The 12,656-nt window shown below is 52.5% G+C and overlaps 1 protein-coding gene across 1 annotated transcript in view; it reads right to left on the bottom strand.

Annotated features, from left to right (window-relative positions):
* Nucleotides 1-8,388: 8,388 nt before the first annotated feature.
* Ttbk1 (tau tubulin kinase 1) overlaps nt 8,389-12,656 on the bottom strand; it is a 41,418-nt gene continuing 37,150 nt past the window's right edge. Inside the window, exons 14-15 of the mRNA XM_028766532.1 lie at nt 9,249-10,810; nt 8,389-8,770 (exon numbers count right to left, since the gene is read on the bottom strand). Coding sequence (XP_028622365.1) covers nt 8,389-8,770; nt 9,249-10,810 — 1,944 coding nt within the window. The remainder of the gene's footprint in view (nt 8,771-9,248; nt 10,811-12,656) is intronic.

Here is a 12,656-nt window from a genome sequence, read left to right as displayed (position 1 = left end):
AAGCAGCTGGCATTCCGTTCTTACAGAGATGCCTCGGACACAGCTCATACCCTCCAGCAGCCCACAGGAAGGTCCAAATAGGTTGTCCAAACCTGGAGTGAAGGTGTGTGGGCATATGTGCTCAGGAGTCACGAGTGGGCTGGGGGAGGAGCTGGGCTTGGGAGGTCTAAGAGGCTGAGTCAGGGATCAGGACTCCCCCCCAAAGCCCCCCAGCAATGGGAGCTAGTGGACGGGTTTTAAACAGGAATGTGATCCTTTCGTTGGGGGTTTTCTTTATTTATTTTTGTTTTGTTTTTGTTTTAAAACAAACCTAGGTCTGGTGTAGCCCAGGTTGGCCTTAAACTCACTATGTTACTGAGGATAACCTTGAACTCATAATCTTGTCTCTACATCCCAAGTGTTGGTATTCTAGGCATGAGCTACAATGCCTAGCTCTGATGCTTTATTTGGTTTGATTTATTATTATTATTATTATTATTGTTGTTGTTGTTGTTATCGCATTTTATTATATAAATAATAAGTGACCATTTCTCTCTCTTACCTTGGATCCTAGGAAATTCTTCAAGTCTAAACCTGTAGGCCTTTTTTTCAGAGAGAAATTTGGTAGTAATTTGTACCTTGGCTTCACCTTCCCTGACCCTGATCCACATGGCTTGTCTCTCATGTCACTAAGAATGCTGGTGGCAAAGATCACGGCGTTTAGAGACAGATGACAATATGGATGACGGCGTAAAATACCCAGTCTGACAGAGTGCGAATTAATTCCAAATTAACTCTAAATGAACTAGCTTTTATTGGAGTGTGTGTGTGTGTGTTGTTTAGGTGTGTGAGTGTGTGTGTGTATATGTATAGGTGTGTGTGTTTGTGTGTAAATGTGTGTAGGTATGTGTGAGACTTGTAGTTGTGAGTGTTATGTATTTGTAGGTTTGAGTGAGTGTGTGTAGGTGTGTATGAATGAGTGTATGTGTGTATAGGTATGTTTTCTTGTGTGTTTATGCGCATATGGAGGCCAAGGATCAACTCAGGAGCTGTCCTGGAACTCACTCTGTAGACCAGGCTGTCCTGAAACTCACTCTGTAGACCAGGCTGTCCTGGAACTCACTCTGTAGACCAGGCTGTCCTGGAACTCACACTGTAGACCAGGCTGTCCTGGAACTCACTCTGTATACCAGGCTGTCCTGGAACTCACTCTGTAGACCAGGCTGTCCTGGAACTCACTCTGTAGACCAGGCTGAGTGCTGAGATTTAACAGTGTTCACCATCATTGCCGGCTGTGATGAGTGGATTCTTGTCTGTTGACATCAGATAATTCCTACAACTGAGTTACACTTGAGCAGGTGAGCTTGGTGAGTCTCAGGCTCCTAGGGAAGAGGTGAGCACCAGCCTCCAGGACAGCCACGGCTATAAAGAGAAACCCTGTCTTGAAAAAAAAATGTTTTGTTTGGCTTTGTTTTGTTTTTGAAACAGGGTCTCTCTTTCCTGGAACTCTACAAAGACTAGGCAATATAGGCAATACTTGAACTCACAGAGATCCACCTGCCTCTGGCTCCCAGGTGCTGCGATTAAAGGTATGAGCACATCCTGCGCCCTTGAAAACTTTTAAACATGAAAAATAATCACTTAACTTTTAAAAAAAAAAGACACATCTGACAAGGGGTCTTTCTTAATGCTCCCAGTCTTGAGTTGCATGTGTCAGTTCACACAGCACATAGAAAATGATTCCCAACCACTCGTTTGAGAACACCCTGTACTTGTTCCTGCGAATCTGAAAAGGCTTGGTGTCTAACGTGGCCTCTGAGAGAGGTGCAGCCCAGAAATGGCCCAGACAGTTTATTGAAGAAACAGGAGGAGACCAATAACCCCAGCGCTCAGTGGGTGGAGGCAGGAAGATCAGAAATTCAAATGTTGCCTTGAGCTGCATAGTGAGTTTGAGACTGCCCTGGGCTGCACAAGACCCTTCTCAAGGAGATGATTTATGGGATGAATGCCGACATAATTAACTGATAATCGGCACATTCTCTCATTTCATCTCAATAATGGACAATTTAAAAGTGGAATAATTGGCCACTTTCCTTTCTTTCTTTCTTTCTTTCTTTCTTTCTTTCTTTCTTTCTTTCTTTTTTTTGTTTGGTTTTTCGAGACAGGGTTTCTCTTTGTAACCCTGGCTGTCCTAGAACTCACTCTGTAGACCAGGCTGGCCTCGAACTCAGAAATCCGCCTGCCTCTGCCTCCCAAGTGCTGGGATTAAAGGCGTGCGCTACCACCGCCCGGCGCCACTTTTCATATGTCCATTTACTCTGGGAAGTCTAGATCAGCAGTTACAGGAGGTGGGGAGGCAGAGCCATGATGCTGACTACGGCATGACCTGGAACAGCGAGCAGTAGTATAATGAGAAGCCATAGGGAACTGGTGAAGTAGATACAAAATGTCTGTGTGGGGCGACATTATGCTCTTTTAGTCATAAAAAGAACACGGTGGGAGGAGGGGGGTCATTGTCAATGCAGAGACAAATGGAAAAAAATGGACATTTGGTGATTCCTCAAAATGTTAAGCATGGCAATATCCAATGACATAGTAATTCACTACACACACATACACACACACACACACACACATATACACATACATACACACATGCATACACACATACATACACACATTTATACACACATGGATACATACATACACACACATAGAAGTAATGAAACATACTAAAAAACTTGTACATAGTAGTATTTGTAATAATCAAAATATTCAGTTTATGGGTGGATAAGTACACTGCTGTGTGTCCAAACAGTAGCATATTGTTTGTTAATTATAAACGGAAAGAAACTGTGTAATCAAAAGGTCATGAAGCCATCCTATATATGTAGGCAGTTGGGGGTTTGTTGCTGGTTTGAGACAGTTTCATGTACCCAATCCAGCCTGGAACTCACTGTCTGGGGATGACTCCTAATCCTCCTGCCTCTGCCCTCTGAGTGTTAGGATTGCAGGCTTCTGCCAACATACGAGGTTTATGCAGTGTCAGGATTCAAACCCATGGCCTTGAGTTATAATTCTACCCAGAGTTACATTCCCAGGGCCCCAGATAGGTGGATCTATCCGTGGGAGGTAGATTAGCGATGGTCTCAGGTTGTGAGGGTAAGAACCAAATGTGAGAATGGTAATTAGTGGAGAGGGGTGTCTCTGTGCAGGGCCGGAATGCTTGCTCTACAACTGGTTGTGGTGATGGGTGCCATCACACTGAGTTGTGTAATTTGAGTTGGAAATTATATAAATTATATAACAAGCGCATAAATTATAGAACAACAAAATAACCTTTGAAAGGTGGGGGAGGGGCAGGGAAGAAGATGCTGCAGAGAATGCACCCGAGGTTATAAATTCTCAGGACCCATGTGGTACAAAGAGAAAACTGGCTTCTGAAAGTTATACGTGACTTACATCTATATACTGAATAATTAATATATAAACATGTGCATTTATATATTTTATAGACTAATATCCACAGTTTTGAGGTGGAAGGGAGCTGGAGACTGCTCAGGAGGAGTGCATATGTCTGGCACGAACAAGACTGTGGATTTGATCCCCGGCTCTCAGGATGGTGTGGACTTGTGTTTCAGTGCATACTGTTGGGAATAAAAGTCACATCTCTGAGCCAGGCAGTGGTGGTGAACATCTTTAATCCTAGCACTAGGGAGGCAGGGGCAGGTGGATCTCTGTGAGTTCTAGGCCAGCCTGGTCTTCAAAGAGAAGTTTCAAGACAGCCAGGGCTGTTACCCAGAGAAATCCTGTCACAAAAGCTGAAGAAAAACAAAAGCCACATTTCTCAACAGTAGGTATAATATGCTCCTCTTTTATTTATAAGAAATATATATGGACAGAGAGAAAGAGAGAGAGGCGTTATTATAAACATAAAAAAGGTCTGTGATGGTACACACCAAGCCATTGACAAGTCGTCTCCCGATGGTCGGAGTCATGCACAGGGGGGTGTCTTTTATTTGATATGCTTTTAGCATTTACTACAAGTATGTCCTGCTCTGGACATGTTAACGGGATGAAAGTGATGGTACATTGGGCCCCACAGAAGGCCCGGAGCCCACTGCCGTTCAAGTGAGAGGAAGGGGTCCCAGGAGGCTGAGGCTCTGGATATCCAAGGGCAGCACCCCAGGAAGGGATGGGCTTCCAAACCCACGTGACCTCGCTTCCCACCCCAGGGTGGCCCGGAGCCAGGTCTGGGGAGAAAATTGTTTTTGTGTCTGCCAAGTGAAAAGATTCACTTCCAGTGAGTTTGGGGTTCAAAATCCAAAGGGTACTTCCTGTTCCTCTCCATGGCGGTCTCCCTTCATCCAGCCCACCCCCTGTGGGCCACAGACACTTGGCATCCTCCTGCCTCCCTGTACCCCTCACACATGGCTTCTTAGTTGTGGAGACTGGCCCATAAGAACCCCAGCCACTTTCCTCCGTTTTGGTGGAGTCCTCATCACACGTCTGGACCTTGCCCTGCTGACGTCAGGACTGCTCTTGAGCCATTACTTTTTTCGGTCCACAATCTCTTATCAAAACCATTGACATCACAGAAGATAGAGAGATGAAATACTTTTTTTTTTAAAGGAAGGAAAGTAATTCCATGCATAGTCCACATATGAAATAGGAGTCAAGAGCAGTGTCTCATAATCCAAGACATTAATATCTCCATCTAACTAAGCATAGTGGTACACTCCTGTTATCCCAGCACTTGGGAGTTTGAGGCAGGAAGATGGCACATTTGCAGCTAGCCTGGGCTACCTGGAAAGACCTTGTCTCAAAAAATTTTTCATTCCACTGAAAACATGTGTAAGTGAAATTAGTGCTATAAACAACTTCCCATGGCTTCTCTTTTCTTTCTTTCTTTCTTTCTTTTTCTTTCTTTCTTTCTTTCTTTCTTTCTTTCTTTCTTTCTTTCTTTGATGGTCTAATACTTAGCCTAGGCTGGACTTGAACTTACTATGTAGTCCAGGCTGGGCTTGAGCTCTCCAAATCCCTCTGCTTCGGGTTTCTATGGCTGCTGGGATTACAGACGCGAGGCCACCGAGCGTAGCTTTCCCTTTGGGCTTTGATACCAAATGACCATGCACCCATCTGAAGATCACGTATCCATCTAAGGAAGAAGCTCGATGTTTTCAGAACTTCTTGTGTTTCAGATTCGTAGCGGAGGCTCTGGTGTTTCACGAGTGTATCCATAGGATACGCTTGTGCACGTGCAGAGGCTGTGCCACAGGTGGGTGGGAAGGGTGGGCTTGGCAATGCCGTCGCCTGTGAGCTGCTGTGCTCTCTGCGTCTCCGGAAACACTTGATTATATCTGCTTTCTTCGGGGACATGACAGTTTCGCTTCTTTCCCCTCTCTGTGCCCAGCCAAATGGAGGCTCTACGGCCCTCAGCAAAGACAACCAGGGAGCTCAGTGGGAGCTTTGCTAGGATGGAAATCTCTTCTGCGAGACCCTGAACAAATCACCTATACCAGACCTGAACTTCCTTTTCCTTCTCTGTGGAGAAGTCATCTCTGCCCGCTTGACACCATCTGGTATCTTGTCTCCTGCCCACCCCCACCCTCAGGGGCTGGGTTTTGCCCTGCCCTCCCTAAAGGGAAAAAGAGTCCAGGCCAGCAGAAAGGTCCACAGGCTTTTTAATGGTGTGATGGCTACTTCCCTTCTGAGACCCGATCTAGTTGTGACAGCGACTTGCAAGGTGTTGGTGTCGGAGGAGTGGGCAGGCACAGGGTGGGCAGAGGCCATGCAGTGACTGGGACGGGTGGGCAAGGGCTGTTACATTCTGTGTGGCGTGTAAACATTCTTCTGTTGCTTCCCAGGGAGAGGGGGCAACTTCCTGTCCCCCGACACCTGCCCAGGGGGCTCAGAAGACTGAGCAAGCCAGGCCCCTGGGGAGGTGCTGAGAAGCCAGAGAACCATGTGCCTGGGGCATTCTCCGGCACCCTCGGCACACGGTACGGCTGGGGAGGGAAGGCGCATTGAGGTGAGCACAGCCCACATCTGAGCCAGCGATGTAGGCAGTCAGGATGGGGGGTCGTAAGAGACGGTGGTGGTACTGTGCCACTCTGAGAGGAGGGAAAGGAACCCGAAGGGCCTAGTGCAGGGGACGGGTGATCCTCAAGGCGAGGGCAGCAGCTCTGGCGTGGGGCATCGGGGGAGATGTGGTTTCCTCTGCCCTGGTTCCTTCCTGGGGAGAGGAACCACTCAGCCCCCCTCAGCACCCACCTCTGCTGGTCCTCTGTCCCTCCTTCCTCCCAGCCCGATGACATCACTGACTCGGAAGCCTGAGATCAGATGGAGCCCTCTGTAGGTCTGGAATCCCAAGGGGAGGCTGGCCTTTGCATCTGATCTGTACCAGCCTGAGCATTGGCTATAGACGGTGTTGGGGTGAGCCCGGGCTCTTCTAGGCCTTCCCTTCTTTCAATCTCCAAACCTGGGTGGTGTTGGTCCTACAGCAGAAATGAGACTGAGTGGGGGACCTACATTCACAGTTCGGTTGGTGGCAAGGGGCAGGCCCAGGGGCTGGGCACTGGGGTCATGCCCTGGTCCCCACCTGGCGTGAGCTGATTGTCATTCATAAAAGCTCTGGGTGGGAGGAAGTGAGCCCTCTGCCCCGTCACTGGACTAGGGGACAATTAGAGGGCCTTGGGGTGACAAAGATAACTGTATCCAGAGGTTTCCTGAGTGTTCTGGGAGCGTCTGCGTCAGCATGGATAGATCTCAAAGACTATCCACTCTGGTGTCCTCCCCTAGCTGGTCTGTAGAGCTGCCTTCTGGCACGGAAGCTGCCCGGACCTGCTGACCCTACATGAGGAGTTCAGCTGGCACGAGCTTCTCCCAGCCCATCCCACGGGTGTAGATGTGGCCGGGCCGGTGGCATACTGAGGCCTTCCTTCACCAGAATGTCTTGGTTTGCTCTCTGTGGCTCAGGGAAGGACACAGGGGCCAGAACAGGGGGTGGAGGCTGTGAGTGCTTTCTAGGAGGCCCTCGGGGAGTCCCTGTCCCAGACAGGAGGTGTTGCCTGTCCCACCTGCAGCCAAGATGCTGTTTGCTCCAGATGTTAGCAGCTGAGGCTCCTGATGAGGTGGGCGAACTATGCAGAAGCCAAAATGCAGGAGGAGGCCCCATGTCAGGCACAGAGCAGCTCAGCTGTGTGAGCTGGCTCAGAGCAAGAAGGGCCCAGGGTGAACTGGGTAGGGGTGGGGGTGGGCTCAAGCTACATCTCACACACACACTTTAAAGTGAGAAGGGCCTTCTGCCTCCTGGAGGAGCCTGTCTACCTCAGCCTGCCTCCTCTGCCCACTTAGGAGGATGGTGCCTGAGCCAGCCTATTCCCACAGCAGAGACGTCAGGAAGAAGGATGAGAGCCAGAACATAGTCCCTAACCCCCCAAATGACCAACACACAGAAGGTGATAGCCAGCCACTCTCCACCTGTGTGGAACTTGAGAGAGGAAAGCTGGCAGAAACTGCAGTACGCAGGATTGAGGTTAGACAGCAGGAAGGACTTTCCTGATGGTAAAGGGTCCTGAGTACTAGACCAGAGGACCAGAGAAGTGAGTAACCTTTTAAAAGCCCCATTCCAAATTCCCTCTGGGAAACACTTGCCTAGGAAGGCAGGTGCTCGCTTCCAGAGGCCCCATTCATTCCTATTCAGAAAGGGATATCTGTCCCCCAGAGAGAGGAGGGAGCAAAGATTCACACAGCCTGTGCCCTTCATAGAGCTGACTTTAGCAAGGCCGGAGGTGTCCCCTTAAGTCTAAATAGATCAACGACCCCTGGGTCCCACTTCCCCGATCCCAGCCTGGCCTTCTATGGTCACCATGGCTCCTAGGAGACTGGGCAGGCCAGAGCCTGCGCACTTAGGGAGTTTGAGGCTGTTTCTCCTGTTGGGTAGGTTTGGGGGCTGGCTACAAGAAGGTGGGGGTTAAGAGGACACGGTGGGTCGCACGAGGTGTAAGCAGGTGTAAGCCCCTTGGTGGAGGCCAGAGCCCAGCCAAGACCTGGTGTGTGAAGGGGACCAGCTCCAGAAGCGGAGTCTTCGGAGCGATAAGTGGCTGAGCCTTCCCGGGGCAGAGGATCTGTTATGAGCCTGTCCCTGCAAAGAGCGGCGGCAGGAAGGAGGCAGGACGCAGAGACAGACAGACGCCCCGTCCTGGGTCAGTGGGCTGGCTGGGCTGCTGGGCACGACATGTGCTCACGTGCGTCCTGGTGGGTGCAGGCGGGAAGCTGGGGCCGCGGTGGCGCGCGGGCGGGCGCGTAAGGCTGTGCTGGAAGCTGCTCCAGTGTGGCCGGCTGCGGGTGGGGACGGGGGGTGGGGGGGAGGGAGGGAGTGCCGCAGAGAGCCGCAGGCGGGTGTCATTATCTAGTCCCGGACCGACCCTCTGAAACCGCCGCCCGGCCTTTGGTTGCTGCGCGCTGAGTCTGCAGTTGTTTCCCCCTGGGTCCTTTCTTGGGGGCCCCCGGGGAGGCCTCCGGCTGAGATCTGACTTGGAGGACCCCCCGGGATGGAGGGACGCCAGGACGGGCTTGATGCGAAGGGGAGGAGCTCTCTTTGCGGGGCAGGGACTGGCTCCGCGGAGACCCGCTGATGTGGCGCGCAGTGGAGGCGGGGAGGCCGGGACTGCGGGGTGCTGCGGGCTTGGAGACTTGGGCGCGACCTAGGCCGGGACCCCGGCTCGCGGACTGTTTGGGACGGAGGTCGGCAGCAGGGGCCAACCCTGAGGGCTTCTGCAACTGGAGCCTGCGGAGGGGCAGAGGACAAAAGAAAAGGAACAGGAGAAGGGAGGCAGGGGAGACAGGAGGGATGTTTTCAGAATACCTTTGAGCACTGAGCCCTAGAGATTTGCATTCTCAGAGCTGGGTAGGATGGAAGAGGCACAGAGGAGTAAACAGAGGCCTGCTGTTCCATCCTGCATTTTGATCGGAGTCTGCTACAGATTCTCCTTAAGGGTCATATTACCTTTTGGCTTCAAATGTCCCATGGCATACCATCAGCTTCCCCCAGGGACACCTCACCATGTCCCCTCTAACTATGCTGTTCTTGTTCCCTTGAGCCCAGCAACAGTCACTGAACCACAAGTGACACAGTGCCCAGCTTGGCTTTGGTAGACCAGAGAGGTATCTGAGGGTGTGTCATAGCTCCTAACACTGGCTCTGAGAAGTCCCTAGAGGACCTGTGGTCACTCTGCCCACAACCAAGGCTGGCAGGGGTCTCTCACCTGCTGGTGATGGCCGAGTCGGTCGCTGAGGCCGCACCATGAGATCTGCCAGGAAACTGCTGGCCTTCTGCAGGCATGGACACACTGATGGGGCGGGGAATCCGGCTCCGGGAGGTCGCTGCCCGCCCAGCCTTCCTAGGCAAGGCTGTTGTGGGCTCTGAGGCAGGTGTGTCCTCCTCAGAGCCTGTGCCTGAGAGTGTCTCAGAGGCACGGCGCTGCTCCTCGCTAGAGGAGGATGAGGCTCCTGAGGCCAGCCGCAGCAACAGCCGGCCCTGCCTCTTCTCCATCACCAGCCGAGCCAGGTCCTGCTGTGGCCGCGCCCTCTTGCTCCACCGCTCTTTGGCTGACAGTGAGCCCGAGGGTTCTGAGCCTGTGTCCTCTTCAGACAACAAGACGGGAATACGGCTCCTGGGCCGAGATCCTGGTATAGCATGGCGGCTGGGGGAGATGGTGGTCCCTTTCTTGGTTATTGGCTCTTGTGGGGGTGCTGGAGCTGGTCCATCAGCAAGGGCTGGGCCATTGGGCAATGAGTCTGTGACTACCTCTGAGGGTGTTTCCCCGGGAGGGCCAGACAGGGCACAGCTCTCCATCTCGGTCCCATCCAGCCCTGCCAAAGCCATGCCATCCTCCAGAGGCGCTGGGGCCCCCTCCTCTGCCATGCCCCCCTCAGAGAGCATCTCCAGGCCCAACTCGCCCCCAGTGCTCAACTCCTCAGGCCTGGAGGCCTGTCCTCCGGAAGACATGACGTTGAGGTGGGATTTCTCTGCAATGTGAACGAAGGTCCTTTCCACTTTGGTGAAGGGTGATGTCACTGCTGTGACTCCAGCCCCGGGAGCCACCAGCCCAACCCCAACCCCTGCTCCGGGTCCTGAGGGCTTGGGTTCAGACTTGAGGATGGAGGACAGGGTGCCCGGTTCGGATACATCCAGCTGGCTTCCAGTGGGCTGAGGCCGCTCATGCTGAGGGGTGAGCGCAGCCAAGGTGCCCAGATCAGGGTCAGGGGCCAGTTCGGCAGTGACTGGTGACTTTTTCATGTCACCGGGGGAGACGAGCACCAGCGTTTTGGAGCCCTCCTCTGGCTCCAGGTCCCCATCAGCCATGGAGGCCCGACCCCTGGCCTCTTTCTGGTCATCAGCCAGCAGTGTGGATGGGGCGCCCTCCTGGCTCCGTTCAGTGCTTCGCTCACTGCCCTCACTGCTAGAGCCACTTCGAGGCCCCAGCACCTCCCCAAGGGCCCCTGCCTCCTCCTCCTCATCTTCATCTTCTTCCTCTTCTTCCTCATCGTCTTCTTCCTCTTCCTCTTCTTCCTCCTCTTCCTCCTCCTCTCCCTCCTCCTCTTCCTCTTCTCCCTCTTTCCCATTGGCCTGAGGCTGAAAGGAAGCCAATGGGACCTGGGGGGCGGTGAGCAGCATGTGTGAGAAGCCCACCCTCCGGACTCTGTTGAGCAGCCGGGCCCGTTCTCGATAATCAGAGAGGTCTCTCTTGAAGTCCTGGTAGGGCAAGCCCAGAGGCACAGCTCGTGGAAGGCCATTCACCTCAAATGGGGGAGCCACAGAGAACACCTGTAAGGGGCATATACAGGGACCCGTTGAGGTCACCCACCTTCCCGGACCCCGGGAGGCCTCACCTGCACCCTAAGCTAGGAGACTCCCACCTCCCCAGAGACATCTGTCAGAGGTTAACCACGGGTCTATTTTGGTCTTACCATGTCCTCCTCAGGTCCCAGAATGCTCCCTGGTACCTAGTAAGGCTCAGGGAATCCCTGAGATCCTAGGGACAGACGTAGGTCCTAGGCTCGGCTGTCTCCCTGCCCTCGCCTCCCCTCACCAGACACAGCTAACTTCAGAGTATAACTGGTAACAAGAAAGAACCAGAAAGCAGCAGGATTTCAAAAAAAAAAAAAACTTTCTTTTGTAGGTGACCAGGCAGAAGGGGCTGAGACGGGATAGGGAATATCCCAGTTTGCCGGCCTACGTTAATCCCTTTATCAGGGTGCAGCTCCTCTGTAGCTGCTGCCCAGGACCACAGGACCCTGTTAGGGGCATCCTCTTACAGCTAGAGCACTGGCTGGGCCAGTGGAGCGCCAGCCTTTTTCCTTCCTGTCTTCGCCTTCTCTCTCTGAGGAGCTCAGTTAAGTTCTCCTCTTGGAAGCTGTGTGCGGAACTCTTGGCAGTCCCATCATGGCTGAACCTTTTCCTGATGGGAGACTCTTCCACAACCTCTCTGCCTCCACTCTGCTAGACTAGAAAGGTCCGAGGCAGAACTGGTGGTCTCCTCTCTTGGTCTGTTCTCTGTCTGTGCCTCAGTCCACTCTACAGGCACCCTCACTACATCAAGCCAATCGGTTTGTTCCACAGTGAGGGGCGGTGCCCAGCGTCCAGCACTTTCTTAGGCTTGTGAACACATCGGGCCTCTGCCTTTCTGAACCAATATGGTATCCAGACCAGAAGCCCCCCAAATGGAAATCATCTGTCACCTCCAACATCACAGCCCTATGTGACCATGTCAGTGTCTGCTCCCCCAGGGCTACATGGACTCTACTTTGCCAGCCTAGTCTTCCACAGCCCCCAGCCTGCTGGCTCAGTGCTGGCCCTGCCAGCCATCCTTCTTACAACCGAACTTCCTGAAGCTCAGATGCCACTCTGTCTGTCTCTGCAGTGGTTGTCTCAGTGAACATGTCACAGAACCCATCCTTGGCTTGGCACTCTAACAATCTCTTAACCCTACCCCACTTTCCGTCCTCTCCCTCCCTACCTCAGCATCTCCTGAGTGTGTCCTGCATCTCACACTCTCACACATGGACCCCTGACCCTCTATCCACAGGATAACTCCCTGTTGCCTTTCAACACTTCTGCAAAGCTGTCCTGTTCACTTACCAAGTAGATCCTCACCGGCTTCTACCTGTTTATCAGCTCCTTCTATGTGTTTATATGGATCTCTCTCTCCTTCCCTCCCTCCCTCCCTCCTTCCCTCCCTCCCTCCCTCCCTCCCTCTCTCTCTCTCTCTCTCCCTCTCCCTCTCCCTCTCCCTCTCCCTCTCCCTCTCCCTCTTCCCCCTTGCTTGCTCACTGTTGTTCTCTGTCACTTTTGTAAAAGAAGTCTCTGGAGGGTTGTTTCCCATCCATCCATCCATCCATCCATCCATCCATCCATCCATCCAAGAGGTCCTTGACTACCTGTGGTGACACATACTTGTAACCCCAGCTCTTGGGAAACAGAGTTATAGAGATTAAGAATACAAGGACAGCCTTGGCTACAGAGTAAATCTGAGGCCAGCCTGGGCTATATAAGACTGTTTTTAAAAAGAGTATGTCATGGGGAGACACCCCTAAACAAAGAACTACAGTCAACTAAGGACTGCTGAGAGAGAGAGAGAGAGAGAGAGAGAGAGAGAGAGAGAGAGAGAGAG

This window comes from Grammomys surdaster, unplaced genomic scaffold, assembly GCF_004785775.1.
Source record: "Grammomys surdaster isolate TR1022 unplaced genomic scaffold, NIH_TR_1.0 169, whole genome shotgun sequence".
Lineage (NCBI taxonomy): Eukaryota > Metazoa > Chordata > Mammalia > Rodentia > Muridae > Grammomys > Grammomys surdaster.
Note: the sequence above shows the minus strand (reverse complement) of the source record. Positions and strands in the feature narration are given on the sequence as shown.